This window comes from Schistocerca cancellata, chromosome 3, assembly GCF_023864275.1.
Source record: "Schistocerca cancellata isolate TAMUIC-IGC-003103 chromosome 3, iqSchCanc2.1, whole genome shotgun sequence".
Taxonomy (NCBI): Eukaryota; Metazoa; Arthropoda; class Insecta; order Orthoptera; family Acrididae; genus Schistocerca; species Schistocerca cancellata.
Window position 1 is genome coordinate 423255563 of NC_064628.1, and position 13715 is coordinate 423269277.

The 13715-nt window shown below is 38.4% G+C and overlaps 1 protein-coding gene across 1 annotated transcript in view; it reads right to left on the bottom strand.

Moving 5' to 3' along the window:
- Positions 1-273: 273 nt before the first annotated feature.
- Positions 274-13715, bottom strand: part of LOC126176351 (UNC93-like protein) — a 99686-nt gene continuing 86244 nt past the window's right edge. The window contains exons 4-6 of the mRNA XM_049923504.1: positions 8526-8673; positions 1852-2119; positions 274-932 (exon numbers count right to left, since the gene is read on the bottom strand). Of these exons, the coding sequence (XP_049779461.1) occupies positions 715-932; positions 1852-2119; positions 8526-8673 (634 nt within the window). The 3' untranslated portion in view covers positions 274-714. The remainder of the gene's footprint in view (positions 933-1851; positions 2120-8525; positions 8674-13715) is intronic.

The following is a 13715-nucleotide window of genomic DNA, read 5'->3' on the forward strand; positions in this document are numbered from 1 at the left end:
ATCCTTAACATAATTTGCTTTTTCCATTAATTATACTCTTGTGTAATAATTAATTATTTTGAGTCTGAGTACATAAGAATTTTTTGTGGACTGGTTTTTTTCTAGAAAGTGTGTAACTGAAATTTCTGGCCTTTTCATCATATTTAAATATTTTAATAAGCAGGATGTAATGCTAACAGAAGAAAGACATTAAACTAACATTTCCACACAAAATCATTATTATTAAAATTAAGCATAAAAATAACAAGTAACTTAAATATAATTAAACAATTGTACATGGAAGTAACACTACAGTAGTGGTGCTTAAAGGTGCAGATACAGCTCAATTGAAAATCAGCAATGGTAATAAAATAACTGGAATTACATCATATAACTTAAAACTACTGTCTGTTGCCTTTGGCTACCTATATTTTTAAGATGTTGAAAGAGCACTGTCATGGCGAAGCCACAGTGTTAAATCTTTCCCTCTCATTTCATTTAATAATATCTTTGCAAGAAAGCTGACGCACAGGAAAAAACATTTTAGGCTCCACAAACACAAAATGAACTGAAAGACATCATAATGAGAAACAATGACAACCTACCATGCAGTGGCTCTAATAAAGAAAATCCTTACAACTTATTTTATTTTACTGTGAAAACAGTTGTCATTGATTGAAGTACACAAGCTCAAGAAGTTACAGCTATCACTCATTTTTAAATTTTAACCACTAACTACTTGCAAGAGCTTTTTTGTTTGTGGATCACTCCTATTTCAATGACTAGATACCCAGCAAATCCAAGGACTAACAAACCAAGCACACTATATATTTTTATGTAAGTGCAAAGCCATGCACTGTAACTGTAGGCAATTATGTAACCAAGTGATTCAAACAATCTGAAGCTGCTGTATGCTGCCTCCTCCTTACCAGGAAAGGTGAGTCCATAAAGTGCTGTGAACATAAAAACGTGATTATGACATTCTATTTCTCAAAAAGCAGATTCAGTTTGTGTAGTTAATTAATGATGGCATTTGTGGTTGTAAGAAATTTGAAATGAAATGTACATCAGCATTATACTACAGATGAATAGAACAGTACAGAAAGAAATTCATCATCATCATCATCATCATCATCATCATCATCATCATCATCATCATCATCATCATCATCTAATTTAAATTTTGGTCATTTAACTAAATGATTACCAAAAATTATTTAAAATTGTTACCTATAATTGCCAGAAATCAATTTATCTTGCAATGTCTCTACAAATTTAGTACCAGAAGATAATGACACTGTCAATTATTTCTATGGCTTCATTTATTTGAATGATTAGTATACGAAAACTTTAATTTTAATGTAAGTGTCATTAGAAGAACAACTGAATATAATTGGTCACAGGCTATTCACTTGCTACATTCTCCTGTTGAGATATAGCAAGAGGGCACCTAAACATATCATTCCGTAATTGAATCATTATTTAAAGCATATACATGTAGTATTACTTACTGGTTTATTGATTTGGAATTTCACATCCAGCAGTATTATGTAGTTAAAACTTGCAGTAGTGAGCAAGGAAAACTGTCACTATCCATAAAACACTGAACAAATTTGACAGTTAAAGTTTGAGAACACATCCAAAAAATTTTTATGAAGTAGGTAAATGCAATCAAGGAGTCAGCTGACCTATGGCACAGTGATTCCAAAAAGCTAACAGTTCGGAATAACTATTTAATTGCTTTCTTCTTTTGCAAAATATTGAAACATTATTATTATCTACTTTGTACAGACTGGTCCAATTTTTATTCCTCTGCTTTCTTTCAGACATTAAGTACATTAATTTAGAAGAATTATTGAGAGAGATTCTTACCATTGACTTGTGCTTGCCACACCCCATCTGTAATTCCCCACAGACCAGCGATGACAAAGTAAACTGTGTGATTTGTTGGATGTGGATGCCAGATTAATAATGTTGCTAATATGGCCACATGAAGGGCAAATGATGTCACCATTATGGGTAGGCGGCCAGTGATCTTGACAGCCCATCCGAGTAACAGTGCTGAAGCTGAGTTGGTCACACCAAAACATATCATCACGTATCCAATGTTCTGGATTCCCCATCCACAGGTAACATATGCCTGTTCATAAGAAGGAATTATTTCAATACTTATTTTTTAAGTAAAACCAATAATCAAAATTTCACCTATCCTAGAAATAAAATAAGTAGAAAGGGAAAAGGATATTTAAAAGTGATTCACTTCAGCATCACAGTACTTAAACATGTTCCTGTTCAATTTTGCAAATCTCCGTTTGATCTGGCCAATTAAAAAGTGTACCTTCACTCTATAGTGGAATAAAAATCAAGGAATACCATTGCTTTTTAAATTCACGTGAGGTCTTTTCTGAAAGACCCCTCATTAAATGCCACAAAAATATCCTAATGTGCATTTCTCAAATGGGTATCTTACTTTATTTATTCTCCAGCAATACTAGTAGTTTTTAAAGGCACTCCTAGAAATAGTATGATACACAAAAAAGGAGAAATATTGTTTCTGTTCATTTACTTATTAACAATCTTTCAGTAGTAGTTTTGTTCCATGTGAGAAATTGTAAATGCTGTTTGCTGAAGTCTTAAAGGGAAACTGCTAATAACCAGAAATTAGTTAACTTTACCCAATTAATCACTGCTGTGCCTTATCACTATTTTTTAAAAGTAGGATTAAGAATCACTGATAATTAGGTCGGAGCAGGCAAGTAGTCTCCTAGCACTTATGTATGGCAAGAGAAACTCCGCCTGCCAAACCAATAACCTGATTGAGGATGAAGATGGTTGTAGAATAAAGAATGCCTTCTAGGCTGCAGATTTGTAAAAGCAGAAGTGAGAAGGCTAACAGTGTAATGGTTCTCAGCTGGATAACAAAATAAAGTGAGAGAAATAATCAGGCAGCATTTGGGTAAAATTGAGCAAATGTCCCCCAGCTCTGCATGTGACAAGCATTTCTCTAACAGCCATACCACCCCCAATCCATTGTAGTGAAGTTGCTAAATATTGCAACAGTGCACCATTCATTGGAGTACCACACCTAAAACAGAAGATAAGATGAGAGACAGAAGGTGCTAATTGCATTCAAAAGCAATTTAAACAGAGTAAAATTAGGATGACCAAGACAGCTGCCAAATAAGGTAGTCTTTAGGGTTCCCAGACCCAACATGAGGCAAGAGACAACCAAAATTCATCACCCTGTGATCAACCGAAATGCAATTTAAAATGTCACATCTGAGAATGAAAATCACTCATGTAGAAAACAGAAAACCAGCTCAACTGTTCATGAATGATCTTCCTATATTAGAGGCACATAATCCTGAGGATGATATCTGTCAAAGAGCCAGGTGGTGGTGGTGGTGGTGGTGGCATTTCAACAGGATGACTCTACAAGCCTCCACATCGATGATGGGGGGGGGGGGGGCGGCACTTGTTCCATAAAATAAAACTTTCCTAATTTGGTATGACTGATGCAGGGACAACACAGGATGGCAGAATCCATCAGAGCAGCAGCAGCAGCAGCTGCAGCAGCAGCAGCACAGTGCAGCTTCAGTAGTCTTGATTAGGTGGAATGCACAGTACCCTACCACACATTCCACCTTCAAATAAGGGAAGCCTTTACTTGCACCCTCCAATCCACACCTGGTATCATCAAAGTGAATACTGGGAAAGTGATCACTTCTCTAGCCAAGAAGCCAGTTCATTCCTGGGATACCCACTTGACTTGGTACCCACACATATACAACTGAGCAATCAGTATGACTGAGGTCAGAGGAAAGGTCATGAATAGCAGATAACACAGGATGACAAGGTTAAGCCTGGAGACTGGTCACTGAGTCACTACAAACTAAAACATAGTTGAGTGAGGTCTGTTTAAGGAAATGCAGGATCCTGTTAATGGTTTCAAGCTTCCCCATAAAAAAACTACACATAGACAGCAAAAGATCTTGTACTCCTGAAGAACAGAGGAACAGATGCTGGAAGGTCATGGGAGTGAAACTTTAGGTACTTTAAACATATCTGCCCTAATTTGTGATCTGGGTATTAACAAAAGGCAGTTTGCAGGGAAAGCTGTAGAGCAATTTCCGTGGAGGTCCCAGCTGTGGCCCTTGAAGTGCATTCCAACCAATAATTCCACTGCAGGATGGGTCAATGCTACTTCTGTGCCACTGATTTAAAAACTTATGACTTAATCCCACAAGGCACAGTTTATGAAATATTCTTTTATGTATGAATCACTTTTTTCTCAGTAGTTCATGGCTTCTATTACAAACTAAATTAAGGGAAAGATTATTGTACTTCCAATTATTGCAGAGGGTGCTATTTCTTTTTGTTTGTAACTGCTGTATGGGACAATGTTTTATAATTTAGTCTTTTGGAGATGATCCAGGCTCAGAGTAATGGAACATTAAAATCAGATGCATTTTATTCAGATGGTTGAATAAAGCAGATGTTGCTTAGTATCACTGCAAGAAGCCTGTTGGAGGAGGGCACAATAGGGTTGGACCAACAATTATAACAGGTCTCACATGTTCACACAGCAAGAAATATCCCCACAGCACTGTGAATTTATGTCAGGCTAGAGGTGTAATGCTATCAGAACAGTGGATGGCAGGATGTCTGTCACACAGTTAGGCCAGGGCATCTTTATGGATTACATAATAGGAATCAATACTCTGGCACAACAGGGCCAGTCAAGACTGTATAAACTCACATTATTTTATAGATATAAGCAATCTGGCAGGAACCATCTACGAGGAGAGCTACACCAACTCACAAGTTGATGTATGTCTACTAGCTGCCACTGTCTGTCTGCTCCTGCTAGCAATTGGACTGCCAGCTGCACTAAATCCAATGCTGATGGCTTAGTGCTTTCTGCCTAGTGTGTCTCCAGCAGGCCAACCACCTACTTCCTACCTTGGTGTCCTACAGCTAGAGCTCAGGGCTGTGCTGGTGCTCACTCATTTTGCCACTGACGTTGCTTGTCGCCACTTGCATGTGCGAGCATTGTAGATGAAACCAGTCTCCCTAGCATAGGGACACTGACTGGATTCTGAGTGCCTCAGCACCCTGCATATTAAGGTAGTCAGACTGTCTTAGATGCACTGCACACCCTCATTGCTGCTGCTGCTGCTGCTGGTGGTGGTGGTGGTGGTGGTCAGCACCTACGTGCAACCTGCTGACAGCAAATGTCTCTACACACCATAAACAGCATGTATCCTTAGCAGGGGAGGGCGAGGGGGACTATGAGCATGCCTGAGCACCCACATGACTGTATGAATTGAGTAGTAATAAAATTTCATGAACAACCATCGATCAGGATCCTGGTAACCACCCAATGCCTCTTCACAGCCCTGCCACTGCAGAAGTTATCTATCCTGGCCTCAGTTATGATTTTTATGCTTTTAAATTAATATTTTCAAGGTATTTTTATCTTAGGCCCATAATAACGGTAGCTCACCCTAGTCTAACTACATAAAAATTTAGACTCTGGTTGCAGTCCTTATTCAACTTGCTAAGAAAGGGAGCTGCTACAGGGATGTTTGGTAGGAAATGACACATTGGTATGCATACCACTGAGAAGGAGTAGACCACTGACTGCTATTTATCTTTGGCAACCCAATCGATTACAGAGTTTGATTCACAGCTAGGATGAAGTTGAATACATTCCAAAGGAGGAGATGTAGCCCTCCTAGCATTACTGGGTTTAACTCTTTAGTGAGTCTTAGCACAGAGCCATTTACAAGTAATGGAGTTCGTCTGAAGGATGTCGCCTGAGATCACACATAGCCCTTCAATGAAACTAAGTAGCTGTTGCAACATCTTTGGTCCTCCATGGCACTGATGGATGGGAGACTAGGCCCATAAAAAGAGGATAGTATTTTCAGCAGCATGTGTAACCTTGTCGGTGGTATCTCCCACAAGTGCGTATCAGGTTGTGCCAAGGAACTAACACAATCACTGGAGAGTGACCATCTTGTGCTTGCCCACAAGAGAAAGGCACTGCAGCACCTGAATGTGGATGGTGCCCGGCCCTGGGGCAGAGGATCAAGATGAACAGAGCAAGATCGAGGTCCCTTATAGTAAAGGTGGCACTGTAGCACTCACGATTCAAAGAAGAAAAGGGTATCACCTGAGTCACCTCCGCTTGTTTCTGATGGAGGAAGGTAGGGAGATACTGGGAATAGCTCAAAATTTGCTTCAAAATGGTGTCCTAAGGTGTTGGAGATAGCAATAGCGCCCACAATAACATCGTCTGTGACTGAGGCCACAAATGGGGGAATGGATCTCAGTCACAGGGAGCCATCACAGGTTGGCCCACATAACAGATGATGTGGTGGAACTGTTAAAAGAATTAGTGAATGAAATCCAGCTAGCCCCTTTTTTATCCTGAAGAATGTGATGACACATTGCACGCACCTGTTTATAATGAATGCAGATTGTCAATGTAGGATGACAGTTAAAAATATGGAGAGCTCATCTCCACACATGAATTGCATCATGGCATGCCTCAGTCTACCAATGGGCTGGGACACAACATGCTAAAGACAAAGTACAGGGAATGGCACATTCTGCAGCAGTAAGGATAATGTTGGTGAGATAGTCCACCTGGTCATCACAACTTGGGAAATCTTGTTCTTTGAAGATTGCCATGGAGGATTAGAGCTGCCAGTCAGCCTTAGTAAGATGCCATTATGGCATGCACTCTGATGGGGTAGGAGTCAGAAAACAGATAGCATATGGGAAATGGTCATTCCAGTAGGCATCAGAAAGAAAAAGAACGGACCACTCAAGATGATGGGCAAGCTGGGCAGTGCAAAAGGGTAGGCCCAAATGGGAATAGATGTGGGAGGAGTCAGAAAGGAAAGTGGGTGCTCCAATGGTAAGGCAGAAGAGGTTAAATTTGTTAGGGTGGTCAGCTAAGAGGGCACCTCTCTGACAGGTTCTGGGGAACCCCAAAGTGGATGATGTGCATTAAAGTCACTCAAAAGCAAAAATGGGGGTTGTAGCTGCCCAATAAGCTGAAGGAATTCTATCCTGGTGACACTGAATGATAGAGGGACATAAATGGTAAAGATGGAAAAAGTCAGGTGGGGAATGATGCCACAGGAAGCATGAGAAGGGACAGCCTGTCACCCCCTCTTTGTGTATATGATCTGTCAACAGCTTTAAATCCTGGATTAAAAATTAATCACTGTACTATGTTTAGTTTCTTACGAGTTAACAAGATAGTAATGCATAGAACTAGGCTGGATTTGTCATCTTAAGATGGAACCACTTCTGAATTTATTGTCTGAGCAAGTTCACCAAATACGTTTTCAGTGCCAACACACACACACACACACACACACACACACACACACACACACACACACACACACACACACACACACACAAAAATAAAAAATGTAGCATTAGTACAGAGAAAAGACCTTCCATCTGATTGGGTACAAATCAGGACCTGAGTGGAGGTACTGTGTGCAAGTTGCTGGATGATGATTTCTTCCCAGGGTGTGGCCAATGAATGAAAATTCCTAGGGTTATATCTGCACTAATATGCAGTTTATGAAGAGCCTCATGGTACCTAGCTGACAAATTTAATCATTTCATGTTCCCATATATTTGTGATGGTGCTGCCTATTCCAAATAAAAGCTCTCCACATAGGTGCACTTAAACACAGCCAAGGCCACTTGGCACGATATCCAGTGTCCAGAGTCCCAGTGACCTAAAACTGATATGAACAGGGAGGCAACAGCTCAGGCATCAATAGCACAACCATTGTACGATCAGGCACAGGTACTTGAAAAGCTCACCACATGGACTGGTTACCTTGATGGGTATGGGCACCTTCTCTACAAGGCCCAGACATTGAGGTCAAACCCAGATGTCAAGAGCAAATGGAAGTTAAGTGAAATGTGTGGTGTAAAGTGAAGGTACCAAAGCAGATAAAGCCATAATTTACTCCAATGAGTGAGGTAGGTTACTGTACAGAATCTGAGGAAAATTTTACTACAGGAAAGAAAGGATCCTCATGTTCATCATGCACTTCCTCACAAAAAGTTGAGCCATTTGTGGTGGGGAAACACTGTTAGCGTAGATTTCACATACAGCACAAGAACCTGGACTGTTATGCAAGAGTTTTACTATATGAAGACTACTTTAGTACCACTGACTTAATTGGGTAAAAGTGTGAAACATAGCAGAATTTTTCCCCGTTTAACAAAATTTGGTGATTACTATATTGAGCTATAAACAAAATCATAAATCATTTTATCAATATTATTTCTACAAAATAGTGATAGCCACTTATTTTTGATGTTACAAATTTATGAGATTGGAAGTCACAACACAGATTGTAGTAACAGGAAGATGATTGACTCCATTCTTTGTAATACATACATGAAGAGCAGAATGAAACATTAGCTAAGAAGACTTTATAAGTGATTCATTCTATCACTAGAGTATTTTTTATGCTGTGTGCTTATTGGCATTTACTCACAGATGTGTATTCAGCAGAAACAAAAGCATCCTGGACGCCAAGCCACATTGTTATTGGGAGGAGGAGAAGTTGTTTGCGGTTCTTCAATAACTTCATTGTTGTTACTAAGAGCTTCACACCTGAAGATCCTTTGTCATTTTGTTTTTTCCTAAAAAGGAAAAAGTTAAATACATTTTACAAATATATTGCAACCACCATAGTGATTTTTAAAAGTTTTATGTTTTGAAGCTACATCAACATATCCAACAATGCTACCAGGTATTACAGTCAGACTTTCTAGATTCATAATTTTTTTCCTCTTAGAACATTAAATAGTTATTAAATCTACAGTCAGATTGCCATGAATTTGAACTCTGCTGTCATTATGACATTAAGGAGAAACACTTATTCTGTGACATATTTATGTTATTCTTTGTCCAGTTCTAAATACAGTTTTCCATTTGCAGTGGCATTTAAAATTTATTTAAAATTTCTCATTTTATGTTGTTGCATTTTTCTGTATTGAATACCTATGCTATGACAATTTAAAATAAATGTGAAGTAAACTGTAATGAATTATGTAGATTATTACCAGCTGGTCCATGATCCATCTTTACAGGAATCTTAAAATGCATCAGTAGCCAGTTTTCTCCTCCACCATTCACATACTTTCCTGAACACTTCCTCACTAGAATGTCTACTCACCTGCTTGCAATTCAAGTGCCTTACTTTGTTCTTCGCTACTGACATCCATGAAGTTTAGGCCCATGTTCCATGATAAAGCAGTTTCACTGCCTTTTTGAATTTAGAAGCTGAACTTTTAAATGCCTGCTTATGACGACAAAGTTATTTTTATGTTGATGGTATGTGACACTGCCTCGTTCTTTTATTAAGAAACAGTGTAAATGTTGGCACCTTACATCCATCTTAAGTGACTTGACTTAAAATAGTATCTACAATTCTGTTTGAACAGTCTTTCTTGTCATAATGCCAAAATTACAATATTGACATTTCAATTTGTTTTAGTGGAAAAAAGAAATGAAACCAAAAAACAAGACTGTAGTGAGTCGTATGATATAATACCAAAATGCAGATGTGTAATCAAATCCTATACTGTTGGAAGATGTTGAGAAACCATTATTTTTCAGCATTTGAACTTATTTTTAATATCTGATTTGTATTACCTTTTACTATGAATTGAGTAGTAGTAAATGTGGACACAAGATCTCACCCAACATTACATACATTTATCTTTGTCCACGTATGGACCAAATGAGGACACTTCTTAAGAAAAGGGATGGAGGATGGGATTAAATGCAAATGGTATACACAGACACAGAAAGAGGCTGCAGACTAAAGGACAGAAAATGATACAAATGAAACACTGCTCAGGATGAATGAGCCAATGAACACTCAATGCAGAAACATATGAAGACTGGTGCAAGATAAGTATCCCCCTACAACTTAATCATTAGATGTCTACAGCAACCTCACAGCACTTTACCGTATAACCATTATGCCAGTAGTTGTGCTACACCCATATACTTTATATATAGATACACTGTTGTAGCTTCTTTGTATCTGCATCCATACTTTGACTTACATTCCACTGTGTAGCAGGTGGAGTAATGAATGTAGAGGGAGGACACAGAATGTCCGTGATACTGACCATATCTTAGTATTCGTTACTAACTCTCTATTTGCAAGTGAACTTGCCTAACCATGAACACACATTGTAAAAGTATGTTGACTTAATTAATGAAACTGAGCTACCTGGACCTAAATAATGGAATATAGGAAAATTATGACGACTGCAGTGTCCATCCAAAAGTCCATGTAAGAAATGTAAACAAATGTTAAACTTTTATTTACAAAATTTATATGCAGAAATCTTATTGTAATAATGGTTCAGATATAAATATACAGGTTCAAGTCAGTATCTAAAAAATTTGTATTTAAGAAGTTATTAACATTTATGAATCAGTTATCATGGTGGAGCAGTATTTGGCAGATTTGGACAATGATACCTGTAATATTTCTACTTTTTTATTATTCAGAAGTTTCTGTAACAACTTTTAAATCCAAATTCTGTAATTTGTTTTGGGGAACTGGCCAACCTTCAATTGTGAACTTTAAAATTACTGTCTTTGAAACAGTAAAAGTGTTTCCATCTCAACTGTTAACACACACATCAACAGTGGCAGAAACCTCACATGGCTAGTACAGTCTCAAGTTTTACAGAGTCAATGATGTCTCCTTAGAGGTTTTGGCCACATAATTTAGTATAAATGATTAACCAAGATGAGCTGATCCTGACATTACAGGGATTGTAAGACTTCTTTACAGGTGGAGATAAAGGTGGTGAAGAGACACACACCCAGACCATGAGCTTCAAGAAATTTCAAATTAAGTATATTTCTAGTGACAATGAGAGGTCATTACATTTTAAGCAGAGGTTGTGTTGTGTACTGTTGTCACTTCCCTTTCAAATGTTTCAGTCCACAGACATGCATGGGAAAGAAAGTAGGTAAGCTTTGTTAGCTTGACTCTCTAACGTTACTGTCATGACCTTTTCACAAGATATAGGGAAGAGTAGGAGGAAGTTATATGTTGAGCTTCCAGATGATCACAATGCATCTCTTGTAGCACTTGGCACCAAGTTGGATTAGCATCTAAATGATTCATTCACATGTATTATTTTAACGTCTGATGTAATGCAATGCTCTTCTTTCCATTTTGTCCATCAGCCCTACCTGATCCTATACTTATGAGCAATACTGCAATATCAGTTTATCAAGTGTTTTGTAAGCTGCTGTCTTTGTAAGTAGACTGCAGTTACTGAGAATTTTTTGAATGATGGTCTGCCATGATTAGTTTAATCTGGTAATTTCACTCACACCTGCTTCATATGCATACTCCCAGATTATTAATGGGTGTGACTCTTTGGAAATTAAGTAACCAAACAATAATAGATTGTCCACTTATTTATGTGGAGTATATTAAGTGTTATTTGTCTATTACAGAATCTAAGAGTGTTAACATGTCACTTCTGAGATTCATTCTGGGATATTTTCTTGTCTATACTGTATGTGAACAATATTATTGGAGACATTAGTTGCCGACACGTATCCACTGCAATACCAAGCAGGTTAATGTGGAACGTCTGGGATATGGGGAGGTGAGCCTGCCCTGGATTGATTCTGTCTCACACATTAATTATGGAGGCCAATGAGCTGGCCAGTTGGGATGTGGTTTTAAGTGGTTTATCACATCCAACTAGTTAAATACTGCCCTGTCACCTACCTGCTATTCAGATGTACTTTACATACATACACATACATACTTTACACAAATACACATTCAGGAAACATTCTTGTACTTGCTCTTGCGATTTACTCTAGATGCAGAGACATGAGGTACACATATTCCATCCCAGGGGTGATTATGTCAGAAATAGTGTCTGGTCACTAACATTACCATACCTGATGGAGCAAGTGCCAATCACACAGAGAAAATGATCAAAGGCAAGGAAGATGATTTTTTTTATCTCTGCACCAAACATCAATCATAGGCAGACTTTATTGCATTTCAGTATAATTACTGATTTTGTGACTTCTCTATATGCAACAGCATTTTTTGCTAAGGCATTGTCCTTTACCACTGTAATGGGGTGGAACTAACTTTTACATTTGAAGATTTCTCTTTATTAAGTATGGCACACTGTACTCTATTTGCCAGAAACTCTTTAGTTCAGTCACACATCTGGTTTGATACTCCATTTGGTACTTTTTCTGATTGTTAGCCAACAGTTTGAACTGTAACTAAACTCTTCCAGAAGCTAAGTGAAACTGCATTAATCTGGGCTCATTGCTTTCAGGTCTGTTTTGCTGGCTTACATAGTCAGCTGGTCTGCAATCTAGGTTTACAAAGGTGGTAATTAATTACTTTGTAAGAACTGTAGTATGCATGTAAGGCCATAGTGTAAACCATGTATTTCTACACAACTTACCATCCCACACTGCAGGAGACATCCTCAGAGGCTTTGAAGATATGATTAGTTGTCTAACAGTTTTGGAGTTTAAATCGTTGAAACTAGTGTACATTTGGGAATTTTTTTTAGAACCTCCTAGGTTGCCACCTGGTACGTTATGCACAGAGAATATACCTCACAGAATATTCTAATTCCATAAGGCTATTGTTACTGAAGATATAGAGGAATATGGATTTTGTAAGATCATTGTCTGTAGAATCTACATTGGTTCCTACAGAGAGGTCATTACACTGTATATGAACATCAAAGTGTCCCAAAACTTTACAACAGACCGATATCAATAGGTTTCTGCAAGGATACACTTTTCCTCTCCTGCAATGTGGGCACAAATATTATGTTTATTAGAAAATTCACAAATTTCTGGAAATGATTGTGTGTGATCCTGATGCATGCAAAACAAAAAACTATGCATTTCATAGTCACTCTACACTGAGGTGACAAGTTATGGGATATTGGTATGCACATATGCAGATGGCTGTAGTATCACAAACAAAACATACACACATCAAAAAAAGTTTTGCATCACCCTGGTGCCCAGAACTCTGGAAGAAAGGCGTTGACTGTGGATATCTTCTTATAGAGACAGTCCCTTTGACAGTTCAGAGATGTCACTAAACCTGCCCGAAGATGTAAACAACCATGCACGAGCAGTGCCTATTAGACGGAGGGGGTCTGACAGCTGATCAGTTCCAGTCATTCCACCAGGAAGGAGGTATAAGGCTCGTGTTGTCTGTAGTTTAACCATACCTAGAGGGTCAATACGGTGATTCAATCATGACTGCATTGTTACTTTATGCCAGGAAAGGCTCTCAACAGGGGAAGTGTCCAGGTGTCTCTGAGTGAATCAAAGTGATGCTGTTCGGACATTGAGGAGATGCAGAGAGACAGGAATTGTTGATGACATGCATCGCTCAGGCCGCCCAAGGGCTACTACTGCAGTGGATGACCACTACCTATGGATTATAGCTAGGAGGATGTTGGTTGGTTTAAAAGAGTGGGAAGGGACGGAACTACAAGGTCATCAGCCTCTTTTTCCTAATAAAACAATGCCACAAGTGTGAGAATAGAACAGACAAGACATATGACACAAAACGGAAAGGAAGGAAAAACCACAAGAATGAAGGAAAGGCAACGAACACTAAAAGGAATAAAATAGGACA